Consider the following 12,304-nt stretch of genomic DNA (forward strand, 5'->3'; position numbering starts at 1 on the left):
TGTAAAAACGAGCGTTCTTGCTCATTTTGCTTCCGAGAAACATGCAAAACGGGACGGAAAACATGAAATTTTGCAATAATCTTACGCCACCCTTGCAGAAAACGACGATAATTTTTCTAATTTCATAGACAACAAAAGACTGTATTTTTTCTACATAACCCCCCCCCCTGAATTTAAAGCTGGATTAAATGGCCCCTGATTAAATAGCGCACTAACATTTTGGGAACCCCATAAGTAGATCTATTGCTGGTCAACAAGAACCTGGTTGAATTGGTTATTCTGTGTCGAGTTTTTCTATACTTTTCGTTGTTAAGTTACAGGTTTCAAATATGTGACGTTTTGAAAATTAAGCAATATCGTTTGTACAAATTTCGCATTTTCTAGAGCGTCCTTCATCAGACAACTACTTGCCCTGTGGGCGAAGACATTCTGACCAGCATACAAGAGCAACATGCGATGGCTAACAGGCTTCCACTTCCCGTAATTGTACATAATGATAATGGAGCCCATCACAAAAAACACGGTGTTTCTGCGGAATCGAGCGAGAAATATTTGCAAAGCAGCGACATCACAATTAACAAATATGAAAAAGATTTTCGGTAAGCAGTAAGTAAAGAAAAAGTAGATTGATACATTTGAATTTTTTCGTTATCAGCAGTAACTTTTCAAAACTTTCTCAGTTCTAATTGGCGAATTATAATAGTTTATTTAAACTATTCTAAATAATGCATAAAATGAATATCCAGTCACCTTTACGAATTATTTTAGCTCCAAACAGCTGATAAAAGATGCTATAATGGATAATGCGTTCCTCAAAAATCTGGACACGTCCCAAATTCGCGAAATTGTAGACGCAATGGAGCCCAAAGAATTTCCGGCCGGGTCTTATATTATTCGACAAGGACATGCAGGCGTGCATCTCTTCGTTTCTGCAGAAGGTGACTTCGAAGTGCTACAAGACGACAAGATTTTAGGTCACATGGGACCAGGAAAAGCATTTGGAGAACTGGCAATTTTGTATAATTGCACCAGAACAGCATCAATTAGAGGTACAAATTTTAGAATTTGTCGTGTTGTTTTTTTTTGTCAACGTCGAGTTCTTACAAAAGAGACCTGTTACACACTTAGAAATGGTTGCTGTTATTTTATGCTAATTATTTAGGACAATCCTTTTTTGTTCACATGTTTAGTCGGAACTGTAGGAACTGCTTGAAAATACCTGGATAGTTATCTTAATCTATTACTTCACCGGGTGCAAACTTTAATGAAAATACATCAATATACTTGGGTTTTAACAGGAATTTATTCATATTTTTTACCTTAACAAAATAAGGATGAAAACATATTACAATTATATGGCTGCTGTTTTTCAATTATTTACGCAATTTTTTGCCTCCTCTGTCAGGATTATTAAACTATCAATTTTCTAAATAATTTTGCAAAAGAGAGAAATATTAGACAATTTAAGTTCCCCGGTTTTACTCATGTTCATGTTTACTTCTCGGATAGTTTATTACTTTCATTCATTTCATTTCACTATCCGCTGCTGAACGGAGGCCTCTTCCAATTGTCTCCAGTGTAGTCGATCTTCTGCGGTTTGGATCCAGTTTTTTCTTTTTCCAGTCTATGATGACCTGGGTCATCAAAGAACTAATGATCTTGTTCTTACCTAAGTTCAGTATGTCTTACCTAAGCCCCACTGCTTGTGGTATTTCTTTTAGTTTCTTTAGCATGTTGGTGAGCTCCTTATGATCACTGCTAAACAGGACAATGCCGTCTGCAAAACGTAGATCGCTCAAGTACCTCCCGTCAATGTTAATGTCTTTTAACTCCCAATCCAAGGTCTTGAAAACTCTTTCCAAGGTCAAGGTGAAAAGTTTTGGGGATATTGAGTCTCCTAGTCTAACTCCTCTGTTTATGGGAATTTTTCTGTGTTGATGTATTCTGTTATCTTCACGTGGAAAGCGGCATTCTCGTAGCAGTTCTTTATCAGCGTGGAGTATCGTAAGTCGACCCTTTTTTTCAGTGTTCCTCCTCCTTCTTTCTTCCGTCTTCTTCTTACTGGAGCCTGGTGGGTTTTCGTAGATCTCAGTGACCACCCACCTTTCAACTCCACGAAAATGTCGTTTATTACTTTAAGCGCTTGCAATCGGCAATCTTTAAGTTTCTGAAAATTGTTGAAGATGACTCTATGAACCTCTACTTCCTCTGTGTGCTTATTACACTGTCTCACTGGCTGCAAATGTAAAAGCCGACTTAACTAATGAACGAATAGGATAGTAAAAGAAATCTAAAATATGAAAAATTTGAAAATAGATTTTTTATATCAGCTAGTAGTTGTTTAGGGGATTTATGTATGAGCAAACAATCAACTAAATCAAATTCTTAAATAATCAAGCTTTACAATTACATTTCATTATTAAAATAGCGTGTATGTTTTCAAATATTTTAAAGCTCTCAGAGTAAGATGTATGTGAAGAAATATTATAAGTATACTGAGGACTTATAAAAATAAAAAATGTTTGTTTCTTCGAAAAAAATGCATGCCACATAATATTTGAACTCTGGAGTTTCCCAACTAATGTAACCGTCCAGCTAATACTTATTAATATACATATTATGAATTATTAATATACATATTATGGATTATCAATTCGAGATTTCTCGACTCATTTTTTGTATGAACATTTTCTAAAATACGTTAATTCCCCTCCATAAAATCCGTGTTAATGAATGAAAATTTGACCTACATTTTTTCCGTTTCTGGAAAATAAGAGCAACAATAAACATTAAGTAGGAAAACTACATTTTCAAACAACAGAAGTTAATCTCCTAATGCCAGTACAACGCTCCTACATTTATTTAATTCTGTTGATCTAACAGTAAAAAGTATTTTGTACTTATCATAATTAGCCGAGTCACTCATCAAAAGTGTACAATTGCCAGTTATAATTATTGTGACAATATTCAAATCGCTTATTATAAATATCATTGTCCACAACATACAATGCAAATTTTAATATCTTGCTAATATGTGAACATTTGCCTCAGCCAATTCAGTAGGCACATAAAACGCCCGAATCATTTTGTTGCTATTTCAGATGATTCTTTCTCTAGTAGATATTTCGCACAAACAAGAGATTACGTATTAAGTAAAATTGTTAAAAATTTAAGCAAACATGCTAAAGCAAACACTTTCCTTTGTCAGATTGGTTTCGTGACGACTTTTCGGCAGTCACAGATTTGTCTTAATCAGTAAGATTGTTTCCTTCGTATCTTCATACTGCTCGATGATGATACCTTTCACAAGTTGTGAAACAATTTCCTTCGACAAAGGTGAACAAAAAAAGAATAGGATTCTTCATCAGTGGATTAAATTGTGTAAAAAATGGGTTCCACAGTACAGAAACAACATCTACAGTAAGAGTTTTTTTTGTTTAGACTACAAAAAAAAATATTTTGATAGATTTTTGTAAAACAGGCAAGCTTCCCAGATATTAAATGAACAAGTGAAAGTTAAATATCAAACTCATAATAAAGAAAGCAAACTTAAGTATGATATTATTTAATTAATTGACATAAAGGGCAGCAAGTAATAAAAATTTAATAAAAGTATTCGAGTACTGTTCTAGAAAAATATGTAAAACCTGCTGCTTTTATATTTCATGTGTTTTTGCAAATGCTTGATTGCTGATTAGCTTGAATACATTTTGGAAATGTTTGCAACTTTTCAAATTGTTTTGATCATCGAAATAACTGTGATTGTTCGTTATTAATAATAATTAAACCGATTCCAGCCTACGTGCAACTGAAGCAAGATAAAGAACTGTAGAAGCAGTTTAGCCTCGAAACAAAAACTTTCAAATTCTAAAAGGGTCTTTGTCGCATAGAGAAACTTTTTAAATTGCATATTTTTCTCTATTGATAATGCTACACCAAGTATGACTTACATACTTAACAAGAAATAGATATTTTGATTGGAAATTTAAGTGTTGCGATGATATTTACATTTTTAAATTGTTTGAGATTCAGACGAGTGAATTAATATAAATATTTCAAAAGCTATGAATATCTGTTCCAAACAAATAAACATATTTTACTTTACTTATACGGTCTAATATGAAGCACTTAATCTAAAACTCTTAAAAAACAAAAAAAGTAGTAAAATGATCTGTTTCTAGCATACTACAGTATATACTTCCTTAGATCAGGTTAGAGAAGTTCTTTTGAATACAAAAACTTCATTTCCATAACGCAAACTTTATATTTTTTATTAACAAACAATATCCTTATAGAACATTTTTCAATTTACAAATTACATTTTACGGGACGTTTATTTAATTTAACAATTTAGAAATAACGATTTGCTGCATTTATAAGGTATGATTTATAAATTATGTACGAAAACGCGCTGTCGGTTTTATTAAGCCAAAATATTGAAAATAGTAAGAAATATTATTTAATTTTTAGTAATTAAAGCAGAAACCTGATTTTGATGTCCAAAATAGGTTTGCTTTAACTATGGTGCCAAAGTAGAAAACAAACAACCACTAAATATATCAATTGATAACATTTTACAGTATATGTGGCATCTTTGCAAGATATATTTTTCATCTAAAAGATTACTGGAATTAAATTTGTAATGCTTCATAATGTAGCTGTTAATAATCATAGAAAAATGAGCTGTAGAGCTTTGGCTCCGTTAAATCATATATTTCCTTGAAACTATCAAACAAATGTCGTATTAAATGCAAATAATTGAGGAAAATAAAAATTATTGTATAATGTTTAACAATTTATTTTTTATAGCTGTAACCGACTCGAAAGTATGGAAACTAGACCGCAAAGTGTTCCAGCAAATCATGAAACGAACTGGTTTGCAACGTCTGCAAGACAATATCAATTTCCTGAAATCTGTGCCCTTATTAGAAAACTTAAGCGATGATATTCTTAGTAAAATCGCCGATGTTTTAGAAGTGGTAAGTCGCTGTATGAAATATTCATAGCAACTGACCAAAAAACTTGGAAAATTAATTTTAAAGCGAAACTTTATTTAGGAATTTTATCCTGCTGGAGCGTATATCATCAGGCAGGGAGCAAGTGGTGATACATTCTTTATTATTAGCAGTGGAAATGTCAAAGTAACGCAACGATTACCAGGTAAGAAAAATAACTATTCAAACTAAAACCAAATAAATGAACAAAAATATTTAGGTCATTTGGACGAAGAAGAAATTCGAACACTGGGTAGAGGAGACTACTTTGGGGAGCAAGCGCTTTTAAAAGAAGACTGCAGAACGGCTTCAGTGATTGCGCTGCATCCTGGTGTGGAATGCTTAACATTAGATAGAGATTCATTCAATCAGCTTCTGGGCAGTTTGAGCGAAATTAAGGAAAAGGACTATGGAGATGCAGAGAGGATGAACCGACCTGTGTTTACAGAGCAACAAGGTAAGATATTAATCTTAAAAAATAGAGACATATAGGAGATTATTGATGAATTTCAGAATACGACTATATAAAACTGGATGACTTAGAAGTGGTTGCCACTTTGGGTATTGGTGGTTTTGGTCGTGTAGAGCTTGTGCAATACACCAAAGATTCGTCGCTTACTTTTGCTCTAAAATGCCTAAAAAAGCAACATATCGTCGATACTCAGCAGCAAGAGCACATTTACAGCGAAAGAAACATTATGTTGGGCTGTCGAAGTCCATTCATCTGCAGGTGGAGCATTCACAAATGTTCTTTGATTTTTAAGTTTCATACTCGATGGTTTTTTTTTAGATTGTACAGAACTTATAGAGATTCAAAGTACGTCTACATGCTTCTAGAGGCTTGCCTAGGTGGCGAAGTATGGACGATTCTCAGGGATAGAGGATGCTTTGATGATCATACTTGCAGATTTATCACGGCCTGTGTAATTGAAGCTTTCGAGTACCTTCACAGTCGGGGAATAATCTATCGTGACCTTAAACCAGAAAATCTTCTTTTGGATAGTAGAGGTAAATAATTGCAGCAAACTAAAGGCGATTGAATTAGTGACAACTTTTTTCAGGGCATGTTAAACTCGTCGACTTTGGCTTTTCAAAAAGAATGGGTTACAGCAGCAAAACCTGGACGTTCTGCGGCACTCCCGAGTATGTGGCACCGGAAACTATTCTCAATAAGGGTCATGATCGAGCAGTAGATTATTGGGCCTTGGGAATTCTCATGTACGAGCTGCTGACCGGAAAGTGAATATTTACCAATATTTTACAAATTAGCGGAAGTAACAGTGATAATTTTCCAGCCCTCCATTCACAGCTTCAGACCCGATGAAAACCTATAATCTGATCCTTAAAGGCATAGATATGATTGATTTTGCCAAATACAATGTGGGCAGATCTGCGCAAAGCTTGATTAAGAAGCTTTGCAGAGATATGCCTTCAGAACGTCTGGGGTATCAACGTGGAGGAATTACGGATATTAAAAAACACAAGTAAGTGATTCAACTTTTTTATTAATTGCAATGTGATTTTCGACAATGAACTGAGCTGAAGGTAGTGTACGTTCTCAGAATCCTTCCAAATCCTTCCGACATTAGTAAAAGCCATGCATTTACAATTCTGGATATTCAAGGATATTTGCTGGTTCCTCTGACATTAATTTTGTTTAAACTAGAAACGAATATCAACAAAATATGTCGATGTAAAATAGTACACAACAGAAACGATTATCGGAAACGCAGCGTTACTCTGCTGATGACAGAGAAGTATAGTTTGATTGGAATTTCAATTAAAAAAAATAATTTTCTGAATTGAATTGAATAATAATTTCCAATGATATTAATTTGCGTAGCGTCCACTTAAAAAGTTAGATTTAACTATATGCTTCACATTCATAACATACACAGATGCAAGTACAACAATATTTAATAACTATATTAATTATATAATAATTAGTGAATGAGTAGTAGCAAAACTTCAACAATTTATTAAAGCTTGTACTTTAATACGAAAATTTAAATAAATGACAAAAAATTTCTACAAGTTTCCGTTTTAGCGTGATCGTTTGTTTTCACTTTTTTTTAATAATGCCTAGGCATTTTTATTGGCTTTATTCCTTTAAGAAACAAAACATTGTAGATAATCGCTGTACTTCATCCAATTTTTCTCAATTCACATCTTTCTCTTTATTAGCTCTCTTTAATAACTTTTTTGCTCACCCGAAATACTAAATCAGCAATGTCATTAAAAAAAGATCATTATGTTAGTCAGAAATGTTCTTATTTGCTCGGAAAATCCACTTTGCAAATTTATTAATTAAAAATCATTTTTCCAAAGTTTTGATTTGAGGGCCCTAAAAATAAATCCCTGCAAGATTTTTGGAAAAGTTTTTCAATTCAAAATAAATATGAAATTAATTTACCAAACAAAATATAAAACTGAAATTATTGAGATTTAAATTAACTGTTCAGATTGTAAATCATTTTGCTTAATGATGTGAGAAAGCCGCGCTTATAGAAAAAGAATGTATGAGTTAGAATGAAAATAAAAATATACTCGTATTTGACTCGGCTTTTCTAGAAGTTGCTACTGCATAAAATCAATCATTATAAATTGATAATGTCTGCTCTCTACAATATGTCCGGTTCAAGTTAATTAGGCTTATAACAATTCCGCAAGTATAAACCAAGTGATACAAGCAACAAATAAAAGTTTAATATGCCAACATATCAAAATCCAAATAAAATAAACAGCAGAATGCAAACATTAATTAAACACTTATTCTATAGAAAAGTTAAATTCGTTTTCGTTTAAGAACTGATACACCATATTTTAATATTAAAACGGATTTCACTAAGATAAAAAAAAGCATTTCATTATAAAAAGCATTTTATAATTAACGTACATTCGGTTCTAAAATGAAGATTTGAACAAACAAGAAAGACAAGCTTATAGAAAATAAGAACGTATAGTGGTTTTCAAAAATATTAATTTTTGGTATTTACTCTGTCAATATGAATTCCTTCTGTATCACGAAGCAGTAGTTTTTAGTTATTTTTTTTAGCAACAGATGAATTTATTCCCATCACGGTTTGCTTATACAAAAGATGATAAAGTAATAAGAAATATACTATTTCTTTCACATTAGATACATTTCCAAATTGCCTCTCATAACGAGGGACAAAAGTCATCTTTCACTTTGCATTTAGATCTTCTTTGCTGAATGTAAATACTGAAAATGGCATTAAAAAGAAATAGGTTTATAGTTGTAAAACTAACATCGAGATTGACGATAATCATTTTTAATAAAATAACGTTTTATTCCACCCTTAAAAATGTTGCGTCTGTCCATTCAAAATGCAGAATATTAGTAAGAGTAGCACAAATAAACATGTATTATTGCTTCAAATAGCACCTTTAGAAACTTAGTAATTAAATACCTTAATTTTGCTTTTTTTATCATTATAGATGGTTTCAAGGCTTCGATTGGGATGGATTGGAAGCAGGAACTCTCCCGTCGTCTATTCAGCAACCAATCAGAAGCCCTACCGATACTAGCAATTTTGACTGTTTTCCGAAAGACAATGATATTCCTCCGGATGAAACATCCGATTGGGATTTGAATTTTTGACATCGGTATTAAGCGTTTAATACCTAGCTTTTACGGAACCTTGCGGTGATTATAATGGCGACAATAAGTTAATTAGTAATAATTATTATTGTTATTGAAGCAACAATTTAATTGAAATCGAAAATTAATTAATTCGTAGAATTTGTTTAGTAAGTACCTTCTTGTGCCATCTTATTGTTAAAAGGTGCAAAAAGTCTTTTGTAACACCACTAACTAATGTAGAGGCAGAGGTAAAAGTGATAATTTAATTAAATGTTATAAATTTGACTAATTCATAAATAATTTAGCTTGTTTTCTAATTGTTTAGCTTCGATGCCTGGTTTTTATAAACGGCCAATACAGGGTATTAAATAGCCTTTATTTGAGAAATGTATATAAACAAATTGGGCCAACAGTAAACTTTTAGCCATATTTCTAGAATCTACGGAGACTAGATTTTTAAGATTTAGATAGCTGTTATAAATCATATTGCTGAAAATTCTGTTAAACGCGTAAAATGTTTCCATTTTCCTTTGATTCAAACTAATTAATCGTATCTCTGTGATATGTTCAATCAAAGATTCTACCTTAGTAAGATTCGTAGCTGATAAGAAAACGTAACATTCGTTTGAGCGAAAACTACAAATTTGCTTACAAATCACTTAACTAAAACAATAAACTGAAATCTTAATAATTAGATTGTGGTAGTGCATACAAAGAGATCTTATATATTTGCATTTTAAGCGTAGCAAGTAAGTGATCAGTTGATAATATAACAGACGTGGGTTTGCGTGTTCATATCTAATAAATAATTTTTTTATAATTTTTTATTTTATTTACATATTCTGCAGTATTTTGTGTCTTTAAGATTAATACTCCACCACTAAAACAGAAAACGCTGAAAACGGAAAGTATAAAGAAGAATGAATTAGGCAAGGCTGACATATTTATAAAACACCTTTTAAATCAATAGGTAAAGGTAACTTTAGCATAAAATATGCCAATTTAAAATTCACCCGATAGTTTTCAAAGTCACTGATAAGTGTCGAAGTCATGCAGTGTAAATGTTATATTCTTACATATGTGTTTCGTACAATCTGCTTCAGTAAAGATGAATATTTGGCGTTCAGCGAAAGTTTGAGGTGAGAGCTTTTGTTCAAAACAATTAAATCACTTTTAAGAATTTTTACTATCTGCATTTAAATTGGAAAAATGATTAAAAGCGAACTGCTAATAAAAGATTAAAATTTTCTGATCTTGAAGCCTAATCCGTACTTTTGTTAATTATTTTACATATGTTATTGTTTTTAGTGATTCTGGACTTAGGATACATTTTAACAATTAAATGGAAAATGTGATAATAAGGACAGAAACTTGATTACAATTTAAAATTATGAAGAGTAATATGCTTAAATTTATAATTTTTCTGAAATCTGAAGAAATCTCTTAATTTAGAAGATATTTAATTATATTGTATTTATCTAATAATGTGTCGATATAAAGTGTTTTGTAGGATCTTTTCCCGATGAAAATCTATTAGTTACCTAATTCACATATTCCTAACTTCTAGGTAATGTGTTTTGAGCAGGATTTAAATTTGAATAGAAATTAATAATATATTACGAAGCAGCGCTATTTTAAATTGAGTAGGAAATATAATACTTTTGTAGTCAATTCCACAATTTTCATTGCGTCACTTTATAAATCCCTTCTGGCGAAGAATATTTAGTGAACAATTTTCTAAGAAGATCCAGTATTCATAAATATACACTGTACATATTTAAATTTAAATACAGGCGATTACAGCAATATAAAAGGTAGTTTGCAGTAAAAAAACGGTGCTACTACTCAAGCCTTAAACATTTTACAACAAAATATGCCAATAATAATAAACAGTTTGTAAATAAAATGACGCTTATATCGAAAACTAGCAAATAATGGTTGCATTAAAGCGCTAGAACTACCTCTATCTGATAAACGTAGACTTTTAAAACAGGCTTCCAAATAATCGAAACGACATTGTTTATGAAATTGGGCTATACTTAAGGAAATCGATGTGAGCGAGGCACGTTTTACTATAGAATACATGATTGATGAATTGGTATTTGTCGTTTTTGCAATAATTAAGTGGTTGCCTGTTATTTCATCCCTAAAACGCTTAAGAAATCGACTTAATTTATCACTTTATAGATTACCTTCTGAAAATGCCATCAAGATTATAATGTCCATTAGAATGCAATTATCTTTTTGATATAGGAAGATATGTTCATTATTTATTGTAAGAAAAACAGCTTTTTACATGGAATCAGTACGGCATAAAGAACAATTTCCTTTGATGAGTTCGGACTTTCGCAGTTTTTGAATGCAACGAGAAATGAACTGTTAACTGAGCAGCTCAAAAATGTGAGAAAGCGAAGATCTAAAAACCTGATTGAAACATTGCGCGTGATTTCCATTACACAGCTAGTCGGGGCTCTCAATTCGTGATTTTCTTAGCAGCTTAAAAAGTGGTCGATTTATCCGGCCAATTCAGGAAAAATACTTAGGAAAATTTAAAAATAGCACCTAAAAACCTAGTTTCAAATCAGTGATAAATAGTCTAATAATGAAGTGTTAAAAAACACGTACTAAACTTGACATGAATGCATAATTCATTGAATTTCAATTGAATAGTGAACTAAAATGCCTAAAATTAAGTTCAGAATTATTCCGAACCTACGGGACGTTTATCGCAATAGGTCAACTCTTTATATGTGCCCGACACGCACCTCCAAGTATAAAAAGTGACCACATGGAATGTTCCTTCCGTAATAGTGGGTGTGTTTCATGTGTCTTTTTGCCTCATTTCCTATGCGTTTGTTTTTAGTTGGGTAGAACTTTTAGCATTAAATGGAAGTCCAGGGAGACAACAATATTTATTAAAACATTAATTTGATATCCTCTAATGAATGTTAATAACATGCTCTGATAAAAGTTTGACATTGATGATTCATTTTGTGGGCACGAGTTTCCGTCTGGGGCCTAATTGTTAAGACTGTTTGAAAAAGTGTACTTTAATAGTTAAATAATTGAACAAAAAATCGTTCCTAAACCGACCTTGGATGAGAAAATCAACAAACCTATAACTAGGAGGAAATGTTCGTTTTCTCCTAGTTATAGGACACTCAACGACATAGGGGAAAGTTGAGCCCCTCTAAAAGTAATTCCAAGTTTTTCAAATTCAAACTGAATACTGTGGTCAAGAATGAAAATAATTTTAATTCAGATTACACCCGAAATGTAATTTTGATTTTTCCATAAAATTAAACTGTTGACCTTTTCATTAAACAGCGGGTCTGAATGTTATTGGAAAAAATTCAAAATTTGATTTATGTTTCTCTCTTTAAATTTTAATAAAATTCCAGAAGCTGTTTTCCATTGCATTTTTTTACATTGCATTTATATCAATATATGTACATTCGATTATAATTACATATTAACAAGCGACGCCATTGAACAAACCGTGTTCTTCAAAAGCAGGCAGAATATATCGCACTTATATAGTGTTGAAAATAATATATTTTTATGGTGAAGATTTGGGAATGGACAAGAGGAGCTAAAACGTTAATCAAATGCCTCGAACAAAACAATGGAATTAATTGCAGTGGGTAAACAGTTTTCACCAGGATGAGAATGTGAAGTTCTATAAATACCACAAGATCTAACAAAC

General features: G+C 31.9%; 2 protein-coding genes across 4 annotated transcripts in view; both read left to right on the forward strand.

The window, feature by feature from the left end:
* LOC109546365 (cGMP-dependent protein kinase, isozyme 1) overlaps positions 1-9,418 on the forward strand; it is a 21,578-nt gene extending 12,160 nt beyond the window's left edge. Inside the window, exons 5-14 of the mRNA XM_019917292.2 lie at positions 385-599; positions 769-1,049; positions 4,810-4,979; positions 5,058-5,160; positions 5,215-5,451; positions 5,508-5,724; positions 5,785-6,002; positions 6,056-6,233; positions 6,290-6,478; positions 8,454-9,418. Coding sequence (XP_019772851.1) covers positions 385-599; positions 769-1,049; positions 4,810-4,979; positions 5,058-5,160; positions 5,215-5,451; positions 5,508-5,724; positions 5,785-6,002; positions 6,056-6,233; positions 6,290-6,478; positions 8,454-8,616 — 1,971 coding nt within the window. The 3' untranslated portion in view covers positions 8,617-9,418. The remainder of the gene's footprint in view (positions 1-384; positions 600-768; positions 1,050-4,809; positions 4,980-5,057; positions 5,161-5,214; positions 5,452-5,507; positions 5,725-5,784; positions 6,003-6,055; positions 6,234-6,289; positions 6,479-8,453) is intronic.
* Positions 9,419-9,584: 166 nt separating this feature from the next.
* LOC125505323 overlaps positions 9,585-12,304 on the forward strand; it is a 42,133-nt gene continuing 39,413 nt past the window's right edge. Inside the window, exon 1 of one of the 3 annotated variants that reach the window (XR_007282087.1) lies at positions 9,585-9,737. Coding sequence is in view for 1 of the 3 variants with exons in the window: in XM_048668918.1 (XP_048524875.1) it covers positions 9,649-9,737 (89 nt within the window). In the remaining 2 variants the exon portion in view is untranslated. The remainder of the gene's footprint in view (positions 9,738-12,304) is intronic. The other 2 variants (XM_048668918.1, XM_048668920.1) reach the window with 2 other exon arrangements.

This window comes from Dendroctonus ponderosae, unplaced genomic scaffold (genome assembly GCF_020466585.1).
Source record: "Dendroctonus ponderosae isolate FM_Combo_2020 unplaced genomic scaffold, Dpon_F_20191213v2 Dpon_F_20191213_8, whole genome shotgun sequence".
Lineage (NCBI taxonomy): Eukaryota > Metazoa > Arthropoda > Insecta > Coleoptera > Curculionidae > Dendroctonus > Dendroctonus ponderosae.